The sequence below is a fragment of the Patella vulgata genome, chromosome 9 (assembly GCF_932274485.2).
Source record: "Patella vulgata chromosome 9, xgPatVulg1.2, whole genome shotgun sequence".
Taxonomy (NCBI): Eukaryota; Metazoa; Mollusca; class Gastropoda; family Patellidae; genus Patella; species Patella vulgata.
In genome coordinates this window covers 32852293-32876379 of record NC_065887.2, presented here as the reverse complement: position 1 = coordinate 32876379, position 24087 = coordinate 32852293, and the positions used below count along the sequence as shown (strand labels likewise).

At 35.8% G+C, this 24087-nt stretch overlaps 2 protein-coding genes across 2 annotated transcripts; one reads left to right on the top strand and one right to left on the bottom strand.

The window, feature by feature from the left end:
* Positions 1 to 5675: 5675 nt before the first annotated feature.
* LOC126807708 (snRNA-activating protein complex subunit 1) lies at positions 5676 to 13137 on the bottom strand. The gene is made up of 8 exons (XM_050532459.2): positions 12978 to 13137; positions 9819 to 10041; positions 9177 to 9305; positions 8411 to 8551; positions 7758 to 7865; positions 6703 to 6824; positions 6084 to 6129; positions 5676 to 5750 (listed from the first exon to the last, which is right to left on the bottom strand). Exons 2-8 carry the CDS (start codon positions 10029 to 10031, stop codon positions 5676 to 5678), a joined length of 834 nt encoding a protein of 277 aa, XP_050388416.1. The 5' UTR covers positions 10032 to 10041; positions 12978 to 13137.
* A 696-nt stretch (positions 13138 to 13833) lies between these two features.
* On the top strand, positions 13834 to 20536 carry LOC126832623 (kelch-like protein 40). Its single transcript, XM_050563472.1, has 3 exons — positions 13834 to 13945; positions 15129 to 15274; positions 18815 to 20536. Exons 2-3 carry the CDS (start codon positions 15132 to 15134, stop codon positions 20451 to 20453), a joined length of 1782 nt encoding a protein of 593 aa, XP_050419429.1. The 5' UTR covers positions 13834 to 13945; positions 15129 to 15131; the 3' UTR covers positions 20454 to 20536.
* Positions 20537 to 24087: the final 3551 nt, after the last annotated feature.

Below are 24087 nucleotides of genomic sequence, written 5' to 3'. Positions count from 1 at the left end.
CGGATCCATTCACTTTTTTTGAATTGTCTGTATGTTTGTGTTTTCCTGAGTATGATGTTTTGCCGTCTATTTGTTTTTGTGTAAATTTTGTGTGGTGCAGTCCCCCTGCACTTACTATTACAACAAACTAGGCTACATGTATAACTTTTGCAAGTATGAGGGCCGGCACATGGCTATCTAGAGGAATGCCTGTGTAATTTGGGGATTCTAGCTAATCACATGGAAAATTGTAATTTATACTTCTACGGTAGTTAGTTGTACATGACTGGGATGAAGGTTTATGGGGGTCTACCACGTCAAATTATCCCCTTTGATTCAGTAAATTAATATGGGACGGCTACTTTAAAAGTGTAGGGGTCTACTAATAATAATGTTACGTGAGGGGCACGGAATACAGCTGTGTGAACCGACAGAAAAGAAGGAAAATTAAATGGAATGAAATGGGGTTTAACGTCCCACTTTTCTGCTCCGAGTGGGTTAATCATGACAGGCATGTGATATATACAGTGTACTACTAGGGAAACTTTGCCCGGATAGCGTCTACTCTTTTATTGGGTTCTGACAGTCGGTCTTTAAGTGCACGCCAATATGTACATGGGCACTCGGTTTTTCGTCCCATCCGAACGACTAGGCCTATAGGCCTATGTTATCTCAAGATTGCCAGGTCCTCCGCCCTGCGATACTGTCAAAGAGGAAACACGCTCCCAGAGTTCGTTACGGGTGTGCATTTAAATGTGATTATCAATCGTAACGATGACAATAATAGATACCAGTGGACTAGTGAACCCGCGGACTGGTGCACACGAGTTCTAGTGGGCATTTGCCTCTTTCTATAGCTGGGCTATTATGATCTGGAATTGATTTGTCCATTGATTTGGTGAATTTTTACACCATTTTCCTTTCCTGAAACACTCGAGACAGGTGAGGTCCACTCGACACAAGCTATGTTGGACAGGCGACTCTACTCCAAATCACGTGTACAACCGGGTACGCTAATAGAAACCACGCCAGTTGACTCAATGACAGACCTTAAAGATACAACCATTCGGCCATCAACCTCTCCCCGCCCAACTCCATGCCTTTGGCAGGGTAGATGGTCTGCACAGCTTTAGAGGAGCAATGGATGCGATGGTCGGAATCCGTTTGAAAATTCACATATTAACCCACAAAAAACAAAATCGGGTGTTTATCATATATTTTTAAATCATCCCAGTCTGCCCACCATCATAATAACAGTCGTCAAGCAAAGCTAATGATTGTAGGGGAAGGTCCCGAATAGTAATTCGTCGCTGTCAGATATATTTGAAATATTTTATATGGGACATGGCAAGAGAAGAGACGTGCAAATGTGGTTAAGAGCGCTAGATTAAGCCTCGTTTTACGGTCAGTCCCGACTAAATAAGTTATTCAATTCTATTATGGCATTACACAAACGAGATTTGGTCTCTTCAAAACATGCTCATTAACAGAGACAGGGGCCTGATTTCAAAGTTTTTTCTGTTTTCTGGACAAAAAAGGCCGCCATTACCAAGAATTCCAATCACGTGATGCTCAAGATGCCTACAAGCCTCGTCTAACAATTGGACATGGATTTGCAACATCAAAATTATGAAGCAATTCTCAACAAAGTAGCTGTGACTATTGTTTGGAGTCCGTTTCTAACGGACCAGTTTCTGGCATATTTTCAAGAAAAGTAGCAAGCAGATATACCAAGAATCGAAACAAAGGAATGTAATCGTCTTAAAGCGAGAGGGACTATCCTCCATTTAAATAGAAAGGCAGTGGCTATCTTTGTCACATGTGGCACTTTTGGTAAGCAAGAATTTCAAATAGTCTTACGACTACAGATAGCAATTATCGGTTCATAATTGCTGTCTGTGCAGGGGCGGATTGGGCCATCGGGCGGTCGGGCGATCGCCCGAAGGGCCGGTCGGACAAAAAATGCAAAAAAATAATTTTGTCCAATTCGTCTAAAAAACCTTTTTCTGCTGAACATTATATAATATATGGGGGTGGACCGGCCATGGAGCGATGATGATCATGTTGTATGTGGCTGGTGGCTTTAACGGGCTGCCACGCCATCACTGGAGTCTGGAATGGGCTGGTATAATAGACTTCATGAATTTCACTTTCGTCACTCTGTACCAATGTGTCTCGTGGCCTTCCATCACGGGAGGAATCAACTAGAGCTCCCAGCAACAAAAATGGGACATTTTTCAATGAAAATATTCCTACTTATTCAATATTTCTAACTGGTTAATCAAATGGTCAAAATTTTCTCAACTAGTCCCATTTTTTGACCAGTTAAATTATCTTGACTCCTAACGATACAATAATAATACGTTAATTAATATATGACGATATGATAATTTCACAGGTTAATGGTTGTAAATTACTTGTAGGTCGGGGTTTTGGCCTAAATTAATCGATTTATGAGATATACTATTTGACAGAGATTATAATCAGATATGCCACCAAATCGCATATTTGGGGTTCATTTTTCAAAATTTTCCAGGGGGAGAGCCCCCGGACCCCTCGTCCGGGCTCAGCGGACAGTAAAAGGGGCCGCTCTGACACGGGAGCCCGGGCTGGTTCCCGGCCCCAATCCGCCCCTGCGTCTGTGTGATAACCTAGCTGATATCTCAGAAACCACTAACCAGAATTGGTCGAGATTTTGGCTACTCTGAGATATTATTAATGTTATAAATAAAATAAAACCAAGTACGAACAATCCAAACCATTAGACAAAATTCGAAGTCCTAAGAAAACGGTATAGGCAAAATAGTGTAATAAGGCAAAATAGTGTAATCAGCATATGGACTGTTCACCGTGTACAAAATACACGACAAACAGTGGTAAGCCAAATAGTAATTTTATCGATTTTCTGAAAATTTTATGGAACTACAGTGAATATTTGTTATATTGTTTGGTGTTTTTCTGCCGTTTCATGGGGGTTGAATAGTTTCTAAATGGTTAGGGTTAGGATGCAGTCTCATCTACGTCAGTGCGTACCATCACGAAGCTTACATTGTCAGTCTTGTGAACATTGTCTGGCTATCCTTAGCCATTGCTACAAACTAAGAGAGAGAGAGAGAGAGAAATGGGGTTTAACGTCCACTCGACACAATTACTAGGTCATTTCGGGACTAACATATGGTTCAATTTTATTTCCATAATTCGCTTGCTCGTGGGAGGAAACCGGAGGACCCGGAGAAAACCCACGAGGTTGGCTACAAACTAAGATGTTTGAGTGGAGTTTCTTGTGATAGCTTCTGGTATATTAGCAGTTTAGATTCACCTTGTAAAGCCGAATTTTGTGTTGACATTGTTATATTTTAAATTTTGTTTTTTTCTGCAGTCTGTATGTGCAGTTTGTCTGCACTACTAATTAGACAGTCTTAACGATATAGCAATTCTGTTAGGTAGGTAGTTGTTGTGAAAGTAATTAAAACATAAATAAATGGGATTTTTATTTCATTTCTACATATTAAAAATAATTTTTTGTGGCTATTTTTTCTTTTTTCTATGTTTTGTAGTTGACTTTTCTGAAGCAGGAGATTTATTTTTTTGGGCTGGACTATGTGATAACTTCTGTGGTGATTTTCGTTTTTTCCCTTTTGGAGAATCTGAAAATAAAAATAAACAACTAATTGAAAAATTGTTAGTAAGGTTCCATTTACGCATTGGAGTGCATGTATAAGAGCTAGGCAAAATTTATCTCATAGCACACTGTGTGGCATATGCCTGTCTTCCTTACTCCAGATGGTGCAGAGAAGTAGGACATAACCCTATTTCATTTCATTTACAAATTTCATTTAATCATATTGACCTATATCATTGGTACCCAAATCAGGCATACTAATATATTCTGTCTGATTGTTTTCTTCTTCTAAGTGATCTGTTTCCACCATTAAACCAATAGGCACCATAGCTAAATATTCAAATATAGAAAACATAATTATTTTAAAAATCTACATTAAAGGGGCATTAGGTAAGTTATAAAATAGATAATGAAAAAATCACTCAAATTGCTTCACTACCTCAATCAGCTGCTGTATGTTACATAATAAACTTGTACATCAGAAAATAAAATACTATAATAGGTTGATGTTTGTACAAAGTTTCAAAAAGATTCCTTGAACAGATAATGAAATATACTCTGGTAACGAAATCAAGACGAAAGGACGGACAACAGAAAATAATACAATAGGTTGATGAATGTAGAAGTGTTAAAAAGGTATCTTGAACTTGTTCTGATATATGCTATAGAATAATAATTATATCCCAAAAGCTAAGTCAAAACAGAAAAATTATTAAATTCGAGAAATTCCAAATTAGCAAAAGGCACAACTACTATAATAGGTTGAGTTGTGTCCAAAGTTTCAGAAACATATATTGAACGGTTTATGAGATATGCTACGGAAACAAAATTGTACACCAAAAACTAAGTCAAATATAAATCCAAGAAATTCCTAAATAGCAAAATAGGTTATGTGTGTACAAAGTTTCATAAAGATATCTTGCATGGTTTATGAGATATGCTCCAGAAACGAAATCGGGACAGAACCCATTTCAATATCCCTCCCTAATTTCGTTCCACGTGGGATAATGAAACAAATAGTAAATTTGTTTTTAAACTCATCCAGTTTCCATATTAATGAAGATGTTCAAAGACTTAGACCCTAATGTATTATTATCCCCTAGAGTGCATATATATGGATTGTTGCATGGATTGTTTTATGTGCCTAGGAGGCCACAGTGGTTCATGATTGTGGACTGATCGTGGGCCCGGAGAATGACCTTCACATTTACAAATCTAAATTAGAATCTCTGTCATCCAATGGCACTTTTTTTGTGGTGGGTGGGGGGGGGGGAAGGCGGAGCATTTGTCCCTCTTTGCCGCCCGTAGATTTGGTACTACTGTAGTAGAATAAGAATTGGCGTTTTCACTAGACAGCTGCCTGTATTGAGAGTGTACCAATAAGAAAGTAGCCTGTTAACAAGTCTGCATTTCCTTTCATTAATTTATTTGTTGTCAGAAACGACTTACTCGCAGTCTCTGTTTTGGCAGCTGAACTGGTTTTCTGTGGTGAAGGTATTTTATATTTTGAGGTTCCTGCAGAGTAAGCTCTGGCTTTTAACTTGGCACGTAATGATCCATGATCTTCTTCTTCCTAAAATACATGTATCAACATAAAAGTACCGACTGGTAGTCATTTTTCTATCTATTTAATATTAGAGAATACTTTTATTTCCTATTAGCCGTCAACCTTTAAGGTCTAAAGATATCAATATGGGTAAACATTTTTACTTGGTTTACACCCTCAAAATTTTATTGGTCTGATTAAAACATGGATCAGTTTTAAAATATACCATGTTCTGTTTGACATCGGGAATTAATCAATTAAAGGGGCAGACGAACGATTTTCATTTAGGTTTCCATAAATCTTAAATATATATTGATAAATAATCACCTCTATAACACAAGCAAAAAGGTTTGTGTAAGCCAGAAATAAATTTTTTTTAAAACTGGAAGTGATGTAGTTGGTTCAACAAGCTCACTGGTTAGTTTAATCAAGCTATGTCAAGGACAATAACCGGATAATTGATGAATAAGGTGGCCTCTAAACTAATATGTTCACATTACAAACAATTTATTCAGGAGTAGAACATTTTCAACCTACCTCTTCTTCTTCTTCATCATCTGAATTTTCCAATTGTTCTTGTCTTCTACCTTCTTCTCCCATATCCTATTCATGAACAAAATATATAAACATGTATCTAATATTTTAATTACAGCATACAAATTTAATACAACATGACCCGGACCTCTAGAGACTAAGAGAAAAGGTATTTTATTTGTGAAGGAGCTAAACCTCTAACTCAATAATGTGTTTTTAAGTTCATTTTCGTCTATTTTAAGGTCCCAAAGAATAGAGCTATATGGCTACAGTATAAACAGCACAAATTGAGGAGGCTAAGGAAGAGTAGCTTCATAGATTTTTCTCTATTTTCTTAGTTTAAGGAACGGGGTGGTCAATATTTACAAGTACTAACTGCTAAAGGGTTAATGATTAACTTACTCTCTTTCTCATTTTATTAATTCTATCTTGATGTTGTTGTATGGTCCTGTAAATAAACATTATCATGATAAATATGTGAGCTTAATGGTCCAGAATGAGGGCATTGGCCCGAGTATTGTATCAATATATTACACAACCACTAAACCACTTCAAATACAGATACACTATCCTGCATATGTACTTCAATGAATTCATCACGGCAGTTCAATATTTCATCTAGTATAAATAATGTACATTTGGCAGGTGGCCCGTGCGAATATCAAAGGATCACACCACATCTGTATTTTATTTTTAATAAAAGTTATGTAACTATGAAGGTATTTTAATGACAGACATTTAGCACTCTTCCCCCTCCCATTTAAAGTGTTTTTGTTGTTGTTTTCTAAAAGTGAGTAGCCTGTGAAAACTGCCTTACTCTTTTCATTCCTGGCACTCAAATGAAGGAGAATGGAAAAATGGGATAATGCCTATATATTGCTCCACAAAATAATTCCAGGAAAAAAGTGCTGGAATACTGTGTGTTACAGATGGTAGGCCTACATCTTTCAACAAAACGTTTTGTTACTAATCAGATCTACCTTGCTGTGCCATTCCACTTGCCTTATAATAGTTAACTTACGAGTTTAATGAATCAATCAGACTATCTTGTATAACAGCCAATGCTATATCAGGTTTTTTAGCATTCGGTCCAGCAAGCGCAATTTTTAGTTGTTGATATTGATAATCTACTGCAGATAATTGCTGAAAATAGAAATATAAATTAAGGACGCACACAGGAAAAAAATACTGATTCTCAGAAACCACATGGCCATTTTTTATTTTAATAGATAAAAACATAGGAAAATGTTTCCGGTTGAATTATGAAATGTTTGGTAGGCTTAATTCTCTAGTACACAACCAAAATAAATGTTATTGACAATCATATATAACACTAGACAATTGTAAATTTTTATCAGGAAATGACCACCATCAATTTGTCCGTTTCATATTAAAAGATCTTTTAAATAAATTCTTCAGTTGATGACAATTATTCTGAAAACGACATCCAGTAATGAGAAATAAATTACTGAAACTATTCTCAAGATGGGAGATGGATGGAGCAGCAATCACATTAGAACTGGAACTAGGAAATCTGGGCTTATGTCTCTAGTTACTGCTTGTAAATAAACTTGAATTCAGCTTAGCATGCAATAGATTTTAGACATGTAGTAAATCAAGAATTAGTAATTATGTAAGTGAATTCCTGTCAACAGCACGAATAAACAGATAATCTTTTGACAAAAATAAAACCTCCTGTATCTGATTATTTTGAAGGATTGTCTGACAACCACAATATATATCTTTTTTGATGTCGTTAAGAAATAATTAAACGCCTTTTTATACAGCTGTAAAAGATTTCGCATCCATGTGTATCAATGAATAAAACCTATAAATAACTAAACAAACACATTTCAGAATAAAATATTTAGATCACTAATTTGGGCCATATGGAAACCAACTGACTTACAGCCAAAGTCATACTTTATTGAAAATCTCTTTAAATTTTGTCTGATTGATTGCATAATCTATTTACAAATAAAGCAAATCTTATGTTTTTCCACCATTGCAAAAACTCAACTGACTGTTAATACTTTTAATTAAAATTAAAATGATGTATCCATTTGCTTTACTTACCCGCACATGATCTTTAGTGAATATAGCATCTATCTTTGAAACCTCATCTGATACATGGTTGGGTACGTCTTGCATAATATTACGGCGATTACTTCCCTTTAAGTACATCTAAACAAACATAAATCATAATTTTACTATTCAAATATTTGTAGCAATTATTCAAAAGATGTTTGGGTAATAGAAATGTAAATGCTAATTTTTTCAACTGTTTTTTTTTTCCGATTACTAGATTATAAAAATCTTTCAAATCACAATATTTTCCTTGGTTTGCTTATATTTTTAATATTAGTAAATTTCATTGATTTAATAATAGTAAAAATTGCATTGGTTTACCCTTGTCGGTGATGTGGGACAGAGGGCCTAGCAAAGGAAAACGTATAGTCATTTGGATGGGAAAAAAAAAACAAGGTCTTGTGTACACATTGGCGTGCAATTTAAAGAACCCTTGACAGTCGGAATTCGAAATAAGAGTAGGGCATAGTGCAGCTGTTTGGGTCAAATTTCCTTCATTAGCCCAGTCAGAGCAGAACAGTAGATTGTTATATTCCATTTCATTTCATTTCTTTAATCATAACTCTCATTTGAGTAATCATTGATAATTAGTCAAAATCTGTCCACATTTAAAAGTTGTTAACTTGACAAAACAAACTTACCTCAGTTTCTGAAGCAACAAACTGAAAAGCACTTAGAGCTTTCAATGAATGGAAAACAAAGTCTATATCATAATGTTGCTGACTATGTGCCTCTTTTTGATAATCCAAAGCATCTTTCCACATCTGCAGTGTCATACGAAACTAAAACAATATTTCACAAAACTTTTTAATGGTCAGTTTAATAAGCAAGGTCATTTGTGAAAAGAATATCCCAAAGTTGAACACATAATTTTATGAGAATTGTTTCTATTGAAAGGCTAGGTGTCCTGGGGAAACAGTATAAAGAAAATATCAAGTCTGCCCCTTCTATCTTTTTCAGTTGATCTGCCAAATTCCCAAACTCACCAAGCCACAGTAGCTCAAAATAAACCATTCACCATTCATTCACTAAGACAACATTTGGATTACTTTTTCTATGAAATGTCTATGATGAGTTCAGATTTATCTAATGAAACACTTTGAGAAGTATGATCCCCATTCTGTGTTACTTTACCTGTACCTGTGGTGGTGGTTGTGGTCTAATGCAAGTACTTTAGATAATAAGGTCTGTCAAGTGGTGTGGTTTTAGATCCCAGGTTTGTATGTGACAAGGACTAGGGTCGCCTGCCTAACATTGTGAACTTGATCTAGGTCTTCTACTTCTAGTTTCCTCCCAGTGTTAAAGATCCCTATATGCAAGTGAATAAATAAAATGAAATTGTACCATGAGAGTCCCTAAATGCCCCAGTTTGTTTTAGGTGGATGTTAAACCTAATTCATCTCTCACCTTAACTGGTGGAATACAGAACTGTGTATTGAATAATCCAAACATTAAATACAAGCCACCAGTTCGTACTTGAAAATTATTAGGTGGCAAATAGTAAACCACAGCTAATCGAAAAACATCTTCCAAAAACTGAAAGTAAAAAAGAAACACCAAAAGTAACGTGACATATACATTTGTAAACTTTGTACATGTAAAATTTAAATGTGTGCCCAACCAGATGTTTACTTTCTGGCGTACAAATACAGTTTTTCTTCCACTAAGTCAATCAAATGTTCTTGTTGCTGCAAATTTAGCTTGCAAATGGCCAATTTTTGGGACATGGTGTTATTATAAAATGGCGGCGACTGAACTTAAACAATGTCTGGCTCCATATTGTAAAGAACAAGCGGTTGCCATACAAGATACGCTCACATTTTGCAAGAGATGGACAGAGAACAAGCTAAACAGAAAAGCGATTTTTCGTACAATCTGTGGCCATAATCTAGATAGTTTGGGTCCGATACATGCGAATATATATATATACACATGAGTATAAAAAATTTCCAGAATAAAATCAGAAAAGTTTAATTCAATAAAAGAATACAGAATTTGGAATTTAGGGGAATGATAATGAATCTTTCACATGTTTTTTTTTTTTTTTACCTCTCTTGCTTCTTGTTGATCTTGTCGTCCACTTTGTATCATTGACAATTTCTTTTGCTTCCATGCACTTGAGAAATTTTCATAACGCACTGTACCAGATTCAGAGAATTTCTGAATCAAAGAATCAAGATCATCTTTCACGCCAGCAATAGGGTTTCGAGGTTGACGCTGCTTCTTTTTTTTCATGACTACTGCCTCTTCTGAATCACTCATCTTAATTTATCTGACATAACAGAAAAGCAATAACAAGATCAGGATCTACTTAAACATGCATTATGCAAGAGCTAAATCTGCCTATTGCAGGTCTTTCTTTAGGCCTGAAATGTTTTCTAAAGTATTAATTAGACATTAATTAACTGATCCAGGCCTTAATCAACTCTCGATGGCATCAGATTTCTCCGATATTAAATAGATTAGAATGGTTCAGCGATACTTTGAGGACTGAGACTTAGCTTCGATCAACCAGTACGGTGGTTGAAATTATTGCACACGTCTGTCAAACCTTCAAAGGCTAATATCTTTGCTTGCAATAGAGTAATTTGAAAGAAATTTTCAAATTATTCATTTTACATCATCTACTTTCAAACTATTATAGCAAGAATGGCTAGTTCTTTATCTAAATCTTACATAAGGTATCTTTAATTTATTATATTTGAAAACCAAGCTTAAATTTGTTTTAATATAATGTGACCTGTTAAAACAGTCTTGTGATTTCTACTAACCAAGTAACCCTTGGAATAAGTGTTTGCTTTTATGACTATAGTCACAATACATTATGTTTTGAATTGGGATACACATTGTCATTTGAATTTTTCTGACAATATCTAAGTTTTTATGGCTTAATTCACACTAAAATATACTCAAATTGATTATTTTACATTTTGATTAAGAAACAAAATCAAAATATTAAAGGATAGATAATTAGATTAAAAAGGGGGCCATCAAAAGATTTTAGCAAAGATTATGGGTGGTGCTTGCATATTTTCACTATATCTCGTTTACATTACATCATCTGCAAAGGATTGCCAAATGTTGACAAATTTTCAATTTATCATATATCTATGTTAAAATACTGAATCAAACTTTTCGGGGACTTATATTCCTTTCAGAGATTTGACTTTCACAATATTGTAGTTAGCGAGAATTATAAATCTCTCATTTGATGATCAAAGCCTTTAGGGACCATACCGATTTTAGACGGATGCAATTTAGGCACCAAAATAAAGAGGAATGGTGTGTTTACCTTGTCTCAAAATTTCACCCCAAAATATTGAGTCGTTTGGACAAGAAAGTCAAATCCGTTTATCCGGACATTTAACCCTTTTAAGAACTCGGGACAATTTTTCCATTGGGTGACCTGAAAATCTATTGCCATTCCTTATTTCCTTTAGAGGTCTATACAGTACATGACCCATGTGCTGTACTTGATAACAAAAGGTAAATTTTACCTACACATTATTTTTATAAAATAAAAGTCTGGTTTTATCCAGACACCATACATGTACAATACAGCTTGGGACACCGGTCTCCATTTCCAGATGAAGACTGACGGATGTAAGTTGTTAGAAAACCTATCACGTATATTGAGTTAGTTACTCGTCCCTAAGGTAGAGAAATCAAAAGGCTTTTAACAAAATATAATCAAGATTGGCCCTTTAAACAAAAAAATCCCAAGTTTATACATGTAGATCACATATATATTTCTATTGGTAAGACTGACAAGTCTTTGCAGCACTTTGTATGGTTACCGTACCCAAGGTTATAAACTAGAAAGCCTAACTTGCTACGGGGGGAGCAGGTCGTTTCATCCCACTACCTGTTCTTCCCGGGCTGTTTCATCCGGGCTGTTTCATCCCAAATTTACGCGGGTCCTTTCATCCCACTAATATTGGGTCGTTTCATCCCACAAATTTAAAAACCGGTATTACATGAATTTTTAATATTTTATTTATACATTAATACCAATTACAATATGTCAATGCAATTTTATCATGAACAATGTCCAACTCCTTCTTTTGAATATGCCTTAGCTTATTTTCCGAATATTTTATTTATACAATGTCAATGCAATTTTAACATGAATAGTGTCCAACTTCTTCCTTTGCATACGCTTTAGTTAATGTTCCGAATCCACACCATTTCTCAACATCAATTTCACTAAAATTACATCGCTTACAATCGAGCGATGCTCATAGCAAAACATTCAACTTGTAATGCACTGTATAGTCATTTTCATGCATAACAGGATTGCCAGTAATAGAACAGTCAATCAAAGAATAAAATTGCATGTTGTCACTATTTCGACACGTGTTATCTTTAGATGTTCAGACTACCTGGCGCCTCAAATAACCCAACATTAAAAGAAAGCATGCAGTGTCCACCTTACAACGGGTTCCATTGTTTACGATTAATTTTATAATTTATCACACAGTTTAGACCACAATGTATTTTGGTATTCTAAATGAATTCTTATTCGGAATTCTTATATTTGGAGTTGTTTAGTTTCATTTCGTGTACGGAAATTAAATCAACGATCAGTTTTAAAATTAATTATGGTTTCGAATTAATATCAATCTAATTTGTCTTATTTAAAAGGGGCTCCTGCGCAATTTAGTTGATTATTTGGTAATACGTAGAGTCCATGATGTATTTGGGTGAGTGATTAAGCTGTCAATATGTAATTATAAAATACCTTTTTATAAAGAAAGATAAATGATGTTAGACATCATAAACTAACAAACAATACGTGTATACTTTATTACAAAAACATCGGTGAACTAATCTAAAATCATAACGGCAATCAACAAAAATCGACGAGTAAAACTTATTTATTCCATACATTATTGTTTATTCAACAATAAGTAAGTGTTTAACTGTTTATTTAACGATAAGTACAACTCAGTTAATTGACTGCTATTATTATAATAACATGCGGGATGAAACAGCCCGATAAAAAATTAGGTTGGGATGAAACAGCCCGGGGTGAAACGGTTGTGGGATGAACTGACCCGCATCCGCTACGGGTACTCGGGTAATCGTTCCAAATCTAATTTCAATTAATTTTAAGAACCGATTCTGTGTCAGTTTATTTTTCAATATGGAGAACTTTTACATCCACAAACTAAGCCGATAGAGTGAAAAGGAAATCATTTTTGTTACCTTTGCAATAAGTGACTGTTGGTACCGTATACACTTTTCACAATTTGATATTAGAAATAATAACTTGTAATTTAAGCTTATATATTTTTACAAAAGGTCTAGAAAAAACCACCACACATTTAAATGTTACTTTTAGGGGGGCTTTATAGAATAACAAAATTATTTGTTATGTTCCTTTTCCATCTGCTTCAGTGTTTTTGTCAATTCAATTTGCTCTTCTAATAATTTAGTATTTTGTAATTTCCTTTTTTCTTGTTGTCGTAACATATCTTTTGTGACACCTTCTCTCATTCTCTCGCGTTCATTTTGTTGACTATAATACACATAGCTGATAATGGAAACACAGAATACACCTGCTGCTCCCAGAGTAATTTTGGATGCTGTAGACATGGATGGGTTTGATAAGGGAAAGACTGCGTGACCCTTTTCACGCTGAATACCGATAAACAAATACACGAGAGTAACAAAATGACCGTTTTTCATCCAATACTAACGCCCAATAGTATGATTTGTATCCCCACGACTGTCAGTAAAAAATTACCGTGGGTTTATTTGTACAAAATAGAAAAAATATCAAAACAACCGCAAAACGACTTTCAATACTACGCCATATTGTTTCCGGCTGGTCGCTTAAACATAGACAATTCAACTCCATTTGACTACAACATATAATTCCACTCTTTTTACACGGCGGCACTTAAAAACTATCGGAAGAAGAATGTCGATAAATATTATAGACCTTTTCTTGCAAATGTTTCTACTGTCAATTTGAAGGGTTTAGGGGGATTAATTTACTCGATTTACCAGCTGTGTAGACTCGATTGATCTAACTGGCACCATTACAATAATAGCAAATTGTTAATTACAATTCCTGGCACGACGCTTATCCGTGTATCAAATGTCAGTGACAGTGCCAAGTCTTAGTTTGGAGAAGTGTTATAACCCAAATAGTACCCTGTTATTTCCAAGTAAGTTTTAATATGCGCTTACTTATATTGTGCAGCGTATTTTGGAGTGAAATTTGTATATTTTAATATGAATCGTATTTTCTATTTAAATTGGCGGTTTTAAAATAGGTATTTCGATTTGTGTACAAGAAAAAAAAATGTATACTAGGTTGTGTCATTATGATAACCCGCTATTAAATCATTCATTCGAAAATCTTTTAAATACCGATAATACATCCATCTATTCACCGTCATTAATAAGGCATTACATGTATTACTTTGCTCCTGTTAATTTCACACTACACTTCATTTGCGTATAGTGCGGTTCTGCTGCCCTTACTGTTATAATACGTTCAAAGCATGCATTTCGTCTAGAAATGTCACGACTAACCGCCAGTACTGCTATGAGTTCAGTTACCTGTATATTTGCCGCAGAGTTATATTAATTGTCAAGTATTCAGCCTCCATCCCACTCATCTAACCTCTACAAAAAAAATAAATAAATAATGAAATGAAATGATATCAAATCAAAATGCCTACCGCGAGTTCAAAATACAATAATCCATGGAAATACTGAATGCCCGTTTAAAGACCAATACCTATAATTCTATATATATATACATGTATACTGACTGAAACTGTTTTAAAACCGTATATGAGCCTATTCTAGTTCTAATCGGCCCAGGAGCTGTGGTGGCTCAATGATTAAGGTGATAGCTTCCTAAAACGCAAGTCCAGGGTTCCATCCTGGTGTTGGCCGAGACATTTCCTTTGGTATCTCCTTGTCAGTGGTGCAGGGAGTGTGGCCTAGCAAGGGTAGTGTCCAGTCGTTCGTATGGGTAAAAAAACCCCGAGGTCACGTGTACACGTTCTCGTTTACGTAAAATAATTCTTGTTGGAATTTGAAATAAGAGTTGGCGGATGCCCGTCTTTATTTTTCCCAGTCGGCACAGAAAAGGAGGACCTTAAAACTGGTTTCATTTCTAGGTCTAATCAAATAGTGGGGGTACTCAAATGAACCTTCCGGAATTGAATTCTGCCAATCCCCCGAAGGTGTCAATCCAGTAAAAACCTGTGCTCGATTGTCAGGCAAGACCGTTTCGAACTGAGTCACACGAAATCAAAACAGATGTGGTGTGATCAGAATCGTTAAGGAGCCCAAAGGTTTTCTTTTTTTACGGTTAATGATATTGATATATTTCAGATAATGACGACCCACAGTGACAGGTTAATAGCCGGATTAAAGGATTTGTATGAATCTCAAGAATTAATAGATGTTATCTTAGTAGCAGACGATAGACATGTTCCTTGTCACAGAAATATACTGGCGGCATGTAGCCCTTATTTTAGGTAATACACGAAACATATATTAAGCTTGGTTAGTCACAATTTTAATTGTGAACTTTGTGAAAAAAAAAATGTTTCAAGAACCTTTGCGACCTTAAAATTTAATCGAGATTAAAAGTCGCGTTTCGATTTTGCGCTCATTTAAACTTGTAGACTTTTTTACATGTCAGAGTTTTTGTGTTTAAAAACAAAACAAAACAAAACAAAATCGCCGAGATTGGTCGCTAGTCTAGTCACGAATTCTGTAGAAATTCAAGGCCGCACAAATGTATTTATTGGTTCTTTCCTTGAAACATTTTCTTTTTGTTCTCAAAGTTATTATTCAGCATGATTAACATTACGAAATACACTGACGGAATCCCCATGAATTTAGATTTATACACAATGTTAAAGGCCATGAGACGAAGTTGTCTATTGATTTTCAACAATTTCCGATAATAACAGCCAAAGATATGGCCCTTGACCACTTTGAAAAAATTTAAAGGCCAAAGTTACTATCCGATTGATTTTAATTTTATATACAGTATAAATGTTTTCATTACTGAAAAAACAAAATGTGACACCCTTGTTGACTACCGTACGACTTAGCTGCTATTAGCGTATGTTTCGTTGGCTGACAACTTATCTTTTATGCACTGTAAAGAAATATCTGTCAAAGTATTTCGGACAATCAGTAAGTAAAATGCCTGTCCACGACAACTTGTTAAACAATCTCAACTTACACGTTTGACAACATAATATGACACTTCCTTCGATCGATCTATACTTTATCACACAAACTTTTGATGTTTGAGAAATAACCTAGTTATTTGTTGTAGTCTATACATTATAGAAATATTTCGGTAATGAAAAACAAATTAGGCTAAACTGTGTTGTAGGAAATATTGACGTGAAAGTGTTTCATTTGTAGACGTTTATAGATTAGAACTATACGATCTTGTATATATCAAAGTTTGGTATAGTCAGTGGCATGCAGAAGTTTTGTGATGCCCGGGGTAAACTCCTTAATGGTATGCCCCAACACTGTAAAGTTAATATCGTTGATAACTTAGTGTGTGTGAGTTAGTGGTATTATTTACGTCCGCTTTCACCGAGGTGATATGAAAAAAAATATACGACACAGATCAAAGTCGTCATTTTATATACATAATGTGTATTAGTCAGTTAAAATTGTTAGTAATCAAACAGTAGTCATTAAATAGGTGTTTTGTCACTAAGTTGTTAAAACCGTGACTATTGTTAAAACACCACTATTGTTCAGGGTCCTGTTTCATGAAATTTTAACTAAAGATAAAATCCAAATTTTAGTAGATACTTCAATTTTGATTAGTTAAGCACTACAATCAGTCTAATATTATCCAATCAAATTACTAAAATTTGGATTTTATCTTAGTTAAAATTTGGTGAAACAGGCCCCAGGTTTGTGTATTCAATAATTTGTCACGCTTTTACACCTGCTAATTAATGACAATTTCTAACCACTTTCTATACATATTAAACATCAATTTAAACATACATTATGCAAGAGCTAACCCTGCCTATTGCGAGTCTTTATTTAGGCTTCAGATGTTATAGAAATTATTAATTAGACCTTTATCTACACGATAAGCTCAAATCAACTCTGTAGACCCACGGTTGGCTTGGATACAGTTTGGATTTAAACAGCCGTCCCATTAAAATTAAATCAATAAATGGCGGGTCAAGCTAACGTTTACCGTTAGTCGCCGATGTCACTACCGGAAACTGGTGATGAAAGGCCGTCCAAGCGAGGCTACCATAGCCACTGAGGATGTTACTTGATAATTGAGAATACGTGGGTGGAGGTATCGTCTGTCAATCAAACGATCGCCCATTCTCATAGACGGTGCAGACACAATTGATGCCTATTTCTAGTCCAAACTTCCAACAGTGACAATTCCGTTCAGAACAAAGTAATTTGACTGAAATTTTCAACATTTTCAACATTTTCTCTTTTTTTTATCATCTATTTTTGAATTATTATAGCAAGAATGGCCATTTCTTTATAAAACTCTTGACTAATGTATCTTTAATGATAAAAGTTGTCATTTCTAAACGTCCCAGGTTTATACGTCAATGGTATCAGATTACCAGTGCAAGAATCAAGTGTGGCCTAGCATGAGAAATTTGAGAAAGGAAGACATTTCCAATAGTATGTCAAAAATTAAGTTTGGCAGCTTTTACAAGAAAGTTAACAGTGATAGTTTCATATTTGAATACACCCGTGAAATGAATGTCCTTCCTGCACGCCACTGGGTATAGTAATAAAATTCTCGCAAATTTATTGAATTTTGTGTTAAAAGTAAATTACAAGAAACTGGATTTTTGGCATAAAGAGTCCTGGACTTGATTGATACCTGGACTGGATTGCTGCGACTCCCAATTAAGAATCTTTTCCAAATCAGAAACCATTCTAAATGTGTGTTAAACATTTTAAATCGGAACCCATGTATTGTAGTCTGCCATGGTGTGGATTTTACAGATTCAAAATGATGCAAATGAGATCCAATCAGATTAAAACACAGATCTTATTTCGCTTCGTTTTTATAGTTCAAAATTTCGTTTTACTTGTCTTTACTACACCTGGATCGGGAAGAGTTGTTATATAATAGGCGTTCTTATTGTTGTGAGGAATTAGCCAATGAAACGGTCTGTTACGGCGACTTCTTGGCGCTCTCTGAGCGGAACTGTTGGTAAATCTCGTAAATCACAAGATAGACCGAGGGTTCGCTTTAGAACAGGTTAACATTATGTAGTCTTGAAATCTCTCCAATAAAAATCTCGGGATCCGTTTGCCCATTAAAGATGCATTATGTAAAATTTTGATAGAGAGCCCGAGGTGACAGTTCTTACTACGGTAGTTTGGAACTAGATAATAAAAAATACATGTATTGAAATTTCAGTCTAATTACTTTATTTTGCGCGAAGTTGAGTGTTTGGAGTTTTGACAAGAAATGGGCGATTGTCAGTGCCATTACTATGGTAATAAATGAAGTCTCAATTGGCAGTTCTTTTCTTGGGCGACCTCCATTTTAACGTTAACCGATTATGACGCTGGGATGGTCTAATCAATTCATTATCTAAGCCATCCGATGATCTAGGGAGGTGACATGGGTATTTCAGTGAATAAATGTCTAAAATAATACTTTACACAACATAATGCACCTTCAGTCTTCCCGCTCAAATATTCACCTATCTACGTTTAAAAAAATTGACCAACTACTGGATGAAGGTTTTTGGTCACATTGACTCGCGAAGTAGCCCCAACAACCATGCCATGTTTGGGTTTCAAGGGCCAGGCTGATATTCCTATTACAGGGCTTTTTATTAAATACGTCCGCATTTCTCTCAAGCTTTCTATTTTGCATTATTTTGATGTGGACAGAAAACAAAATAAATACGATTCCTGTTGCGAAGTCTTTTGTACAATATATTTATACTGTTAAAAAATATATCACTGATATATATTATAATCAATTGTATGTGTTGGGCAAAGTAATATCGCATATTATCTGTTTTTTATAGGGCTATGTTCACCATGGAGGTTTGTGAAAGTGACAAAAGGACAATCCAGTTACACGAAATCAGTCCCGTAACATTGACTACAATAGTAGACTATATCTACACTGGACAAGTGGACATAAACAATTCGAATGTCCAATCTCTACTCACGGCAGCAAATATGATGCAAATCGAAAGTCTGACAAATTTGTGTATTGAACACACAGGGTCACAAGTGGACGTTGACAATTGTGTCGATGTTTTTAGTTTGGCAGATGTCAATGGGTTGGAGCAACTGAAGTCCACCACAAAACAGTTCATTTTTGACCATTTTGAAGATGTGGCTCAAACGGACACGCTATCATTGATTGACCTCGATTTCATGCTGGAATTAATGGCTGCCGACGAACTGAACACAGAAAAGGAAGAACGTGTATTTGAGGTTTTGGAGCGCTGGGTGGAATTTGATTATGAAGCACGTTCAAGATATTTTCCGATTATGTTTCAATTGATAAGACTACCACTTATTGAAAAGGATATTCTTACCTCTATTTTGGCCACCAACAGATTGATACGTGGTCATCCAGACTGCCAGGATTTGCTTGTTAGTGTGATCAACAAGTCTACGTGTAGCTCAAGAATAAATTCGACGCTCAGAAAAGGAATGTTTACCCGAAAAATGTTGATATTTTCTGGTGGCACCATTCATGAAAACACGCGCTCATTTACATGTTTTGATCCAGACACGCGCAAAAACTACATCGGCATTGAGCAGCAGCCGACATTCGATTCTCAGTTTAAAGTTGATTATTTTAAACTAATCGTGGCTAAAGATGCTACTATTTTATTCCTTGGTGGTATTCTGTATGATAAGCAGAAACTGGATGAACACTGCGCTGCATTGACGACAGTTTATAAATATGCGCAACAAGAACGCTCATGGCTGACTTGTTCACCAATGCAGCAGGGACGGTGCTCCTTTGCCGTCTGCAGTTATCACGGGCGTGTTTATGTGTTAGGTGGCGCTGCATCTTATCCACGTGGTCGCGCCATTGATCATGTAGAGTTCTACGACACAGAAATGGACACTTGGCAGAAAGTGGAACCGATGCCCTTGGGCATTAGTCATCATGCCGCGGCAACGTTTAGTGACTTCATTTATGTACTCGGGGGTATCGACGATGATAATGCTTATCTCAACACCGTTTTGATGTATTCCATTTCACGTGATACTTGGACGCTTGTTCAGACGGAATTGCTCAGGCCACGGGCTGACGGCAATGCTGTTACTTATCACGAAAAGATTTATCTGCTAGGCGGCGCCGATAAACTTGCAAATAACGTTACAATGGAGATATATGATCCGGTTAGAAATCGTTGGAGCTACGGGGCAGATTTTCCAGAAGAGAGAAAAATAATGGCGTCAACGTTGTTCAGCGATTGCATATATGTCAGCGGCGGTTTCAAATCTTTGCCCACGAGACCCGGTCATTACCGACGGAGCCGAACAGTTGAAACACGAGACTTGTTTAAATATGACCTGATGTCTAGTAAATGGAGTCGTGAGGTCAAGATGATCCAGTATGGCAGTAGCACCTGCTGTGTTGCGGCTACACTGAACATAAATTATTTAAGCGAAAGTGAATTTATTAGTCAGGAATGAACCACAATATCTTCATCTTTGGTTTTTATATTATTGTTTACACTACCATGTTATAAAAAGTTAATAAGCCTACCGCCTTCCTTTCTTATTGTTTTGTTTTCATAACACTGATACCGATCCTATCTAGCCCTGTTTTAGGGATATTGATATCAATTGATATATTTATCAGTGAGAATTTATGGTTCATTATTTGTTGAATTACACGGGGGGTGGGGCTCAATTTTGATGTCAGAAAGAAACCAAATGTGTTATTGGTCGAATCCACATATACCAAAGAATTATTGAGATGTGAAAGATTGGACTGCTTACCGTATTGATATACATGTATATTATTAATACTTCGTTTCGTTTTAGGTTATCACTCCATGACAAAGGCCGTACCCTTTGCGCAGTGATCGGGTTGTCGTTAAGTTCTTGTCGATATTCAAATCGCGACACGGGTAAGGTTAGATTTGAATAGCCGTTTGACAAGCTCTGTTCCAAAGAATGTGTGGTATACATGATTATTATGCTAACTAAAAAAACAGATTTGATATAAAACAAATCTCACCCCTTCACTCCCAATCATGTTTAGTCATAATGGTAACTGACGTGTGTTGTTTATTGTCATCGTGTCACTCACACGTCGTTTGTAATCCATTACATTGACAACTTGATCACGCCAACTACGCATACTACCGCAAACTGTACATTTAAAATGTAAAAACCAGGTCGTTATCAAGATTCCGTTGGTGATAATCATCACCACGCTCACAACAGTCGTTGATAACCACCTATTCCGCCCGGACCAGTTTGTATTACTACGTCCGATGTAAACAACGCACGTGTTATCGACGCCATATGAAAAATGAAATGAAATGGGGTTTAACGCCCAATTGTTCTGCTCTGACTGAGCTAATGTCGAATTCCAACTGCCAAGGGATCTTTTACGTACACGCTAATGTGTATACAGGACCTCCCATCCGAACAACTATACGTTGTCCCTTGCAAGACCCTCTGTTTTGCACAACTGACAAGGGGGAACAGCGGGGGGAAATCCCGATGAACTTTCTCGGACAACACAGGGATCGAACACGGGACCTGCAGGTTAGCGAACCATCGTCTTACTCACTGAGCCACCGTGCCCCTGCCCCCCCCCCCAAAAAAAAAGAAAAATAACCCGGGGTTTTTATGTGGAAGAAGTCATATTTTTCGATTTAAATGATACCATAAGAACAGTTTTTAAAATTATACCATGGACCTTATTAAAGGTACTATAAGGTCCATGATTATACTAACATTTCGTTTCGTATTGTTTTCATTGTTCGTCCAACTGCATCTTGGTCTAAACACATTTATTTAAAAGAGGAGTTGGCAGAAACTTCACTGTCTGTACACAATTCTCCCGCCTGGTATTCCACACGTCACCACTGTAATAAAAATACTATACTTTTCCGAATTTTTGTGTTGATCAGTCATTAAATCTCATCGCATACCATCAAACTTCATTTATTCTGTCCTTTTTTTATTTATTCGCCATTTTTTTTATTTATCTAGATATTGTAGACGGGAAGACAACAATTCTTAACATTCATCCAGTGTTTGTATACAATAAACTGACATGGTTTTACTCAATATCTGTATTACATCTTCCTGTCATCCAGATTAATATGTTAATACACAAATGAAAGTAAGTAAATGAGATATGTTTAGTCTTTTGACTTAGGATATAAAGCGATCAGCTAAATTTCAGGTGCCACAGAAAGAGCAGGCCGACATGCCTCGTGAAAAATATCCATCACAATATTGGTTGCAATCCATGACCGGGTATAGGATACATAATAAAAATACATTTATTTTCCGTTAAATACTTTACCTCGTGACATAGAATGTTCTGTGTATCATCACAGAAGTCATATTCAAGTGAATTAATTCTGTTGGAATCGCGATGGCTCGATCTCGGTGTTGGCCGAGATATTTCCTGGGCGTTTTCCAACATGGTTTCCCTGGTTTCAATGGTGCAGGAGGAATGGCCTGTTGAGGAACAGCGTCTAGTCGTTTGGGTGGTTCCGTCTACACATTGGCGTTGACGTACTTGTACTTGTACTTATATCTATTTTGATCGGTTTAAACACACAGATCGTCCAGTAGTAAATCGGCAGTTCATGTAAGACTGATGGCTATAAGATCAGTGCAGTCACATGCACAACGTCATATCCGGCATATTTTTGGGCCTATTGTTTATATCTCGAGTTAGCTGAAACTAATTTAAAACTAGATCATACATATAATAGAAAAATCAACAACATCCATAATTATTGTCCTTTATGTTAATAGTGTTAATAGAAAACGACGTTCTCAAAAATAATATTTTATATCCTGTAACGGTTCTAAAAGCAAGTAAAGTAGGAATATCGTTGCCTTTAATCAACTCGATATTCACTTTATTTTGATGATAACAAAACCAATGAATTCCTGAACGTAACAAACGTTTTTAGAATGAACGTTTATTGTCGTTTATATAAAACAAAAATGATTTATTATGTGTTACAATATTTATTACACTATTTGCTATAAACACGTTTCACAGTTTTGTTTTGAAGACTAAACAGACGTCGGGTTGTTTACTAATTTTAGGAGAGAGAGAGAGAGACAGACAGACAGACAGACAGAGAGAGAGAGAGAGAGAGTTAACGTTTTTATTGCCACAAACCGGGTCATACTGGCATTAACATATAGTTCAATTTGTATTTTAAAAATTCGAGTGCGTGTAGGGGTATTTAGCAGTGGGAGGAAACTGAAGGACCCGGAGAAAACCCACGATGTTTGAGAGGTGACCTTACTCCATGCCATGCAAGGCACTTGACTCAACGCCGACCCAACACACACCGCTTTACAAATGCTTTATCCACCACCTTTACGAATTCTAGCGTGTCTTAGAAGAAACAAAGCAACATAGACAGTTAGCATAAAATTTGAACAGTGATGATACCTAGATTCCCCCATTTAGTGTAAATTTTAGTATAAGTTTATTACAGTTAGTCGAAGTCTAATGGCAGACCTAATAATACACGTATAGGCCTATGGTGCATCGAAAGTGCCACTCAATACACATGATGGATTCAAAATCCCGAAATCAATGAACAGATTCAACTGAAGTATGACCCAGATACATGGGAACGGACATCGTTAATTTATTTATGAGAAAAAGGTTACTGTTTTACGATGTCATATTAGGTATAAATTACGTATCGTGTGATGTGTAGATGCCTAACTTGTCAACTGACTGACCCAGAAGAACTCGTGTAACAGTTCTGTCAAAGTCAACCGTTAAACAGATTATTTATTCTTTACAAGTAGATTCTAGCCAAGTATAAGAGAGGGTATTTTTTTTAAAGAAAAGCTAATTCGGAAGTTTCAGCTTCGCAGCAAGATACACTTTATTTAAGGAATACATAACCTCTTCAAAGGTACAGTTATATATATACATTTTTCATTTTTTAGATTTAATATTATGTTTATACACACACATCTTTTAGATTTAATATTATGTTTATACACGCACATCAAAAATATTTTTGAAGTTTGCGGTTATGATCTTAAAAGACGTTTCTGTTTAAAGGGGGTAGTCCCAGATTTAGAGGTTACCCGTTGA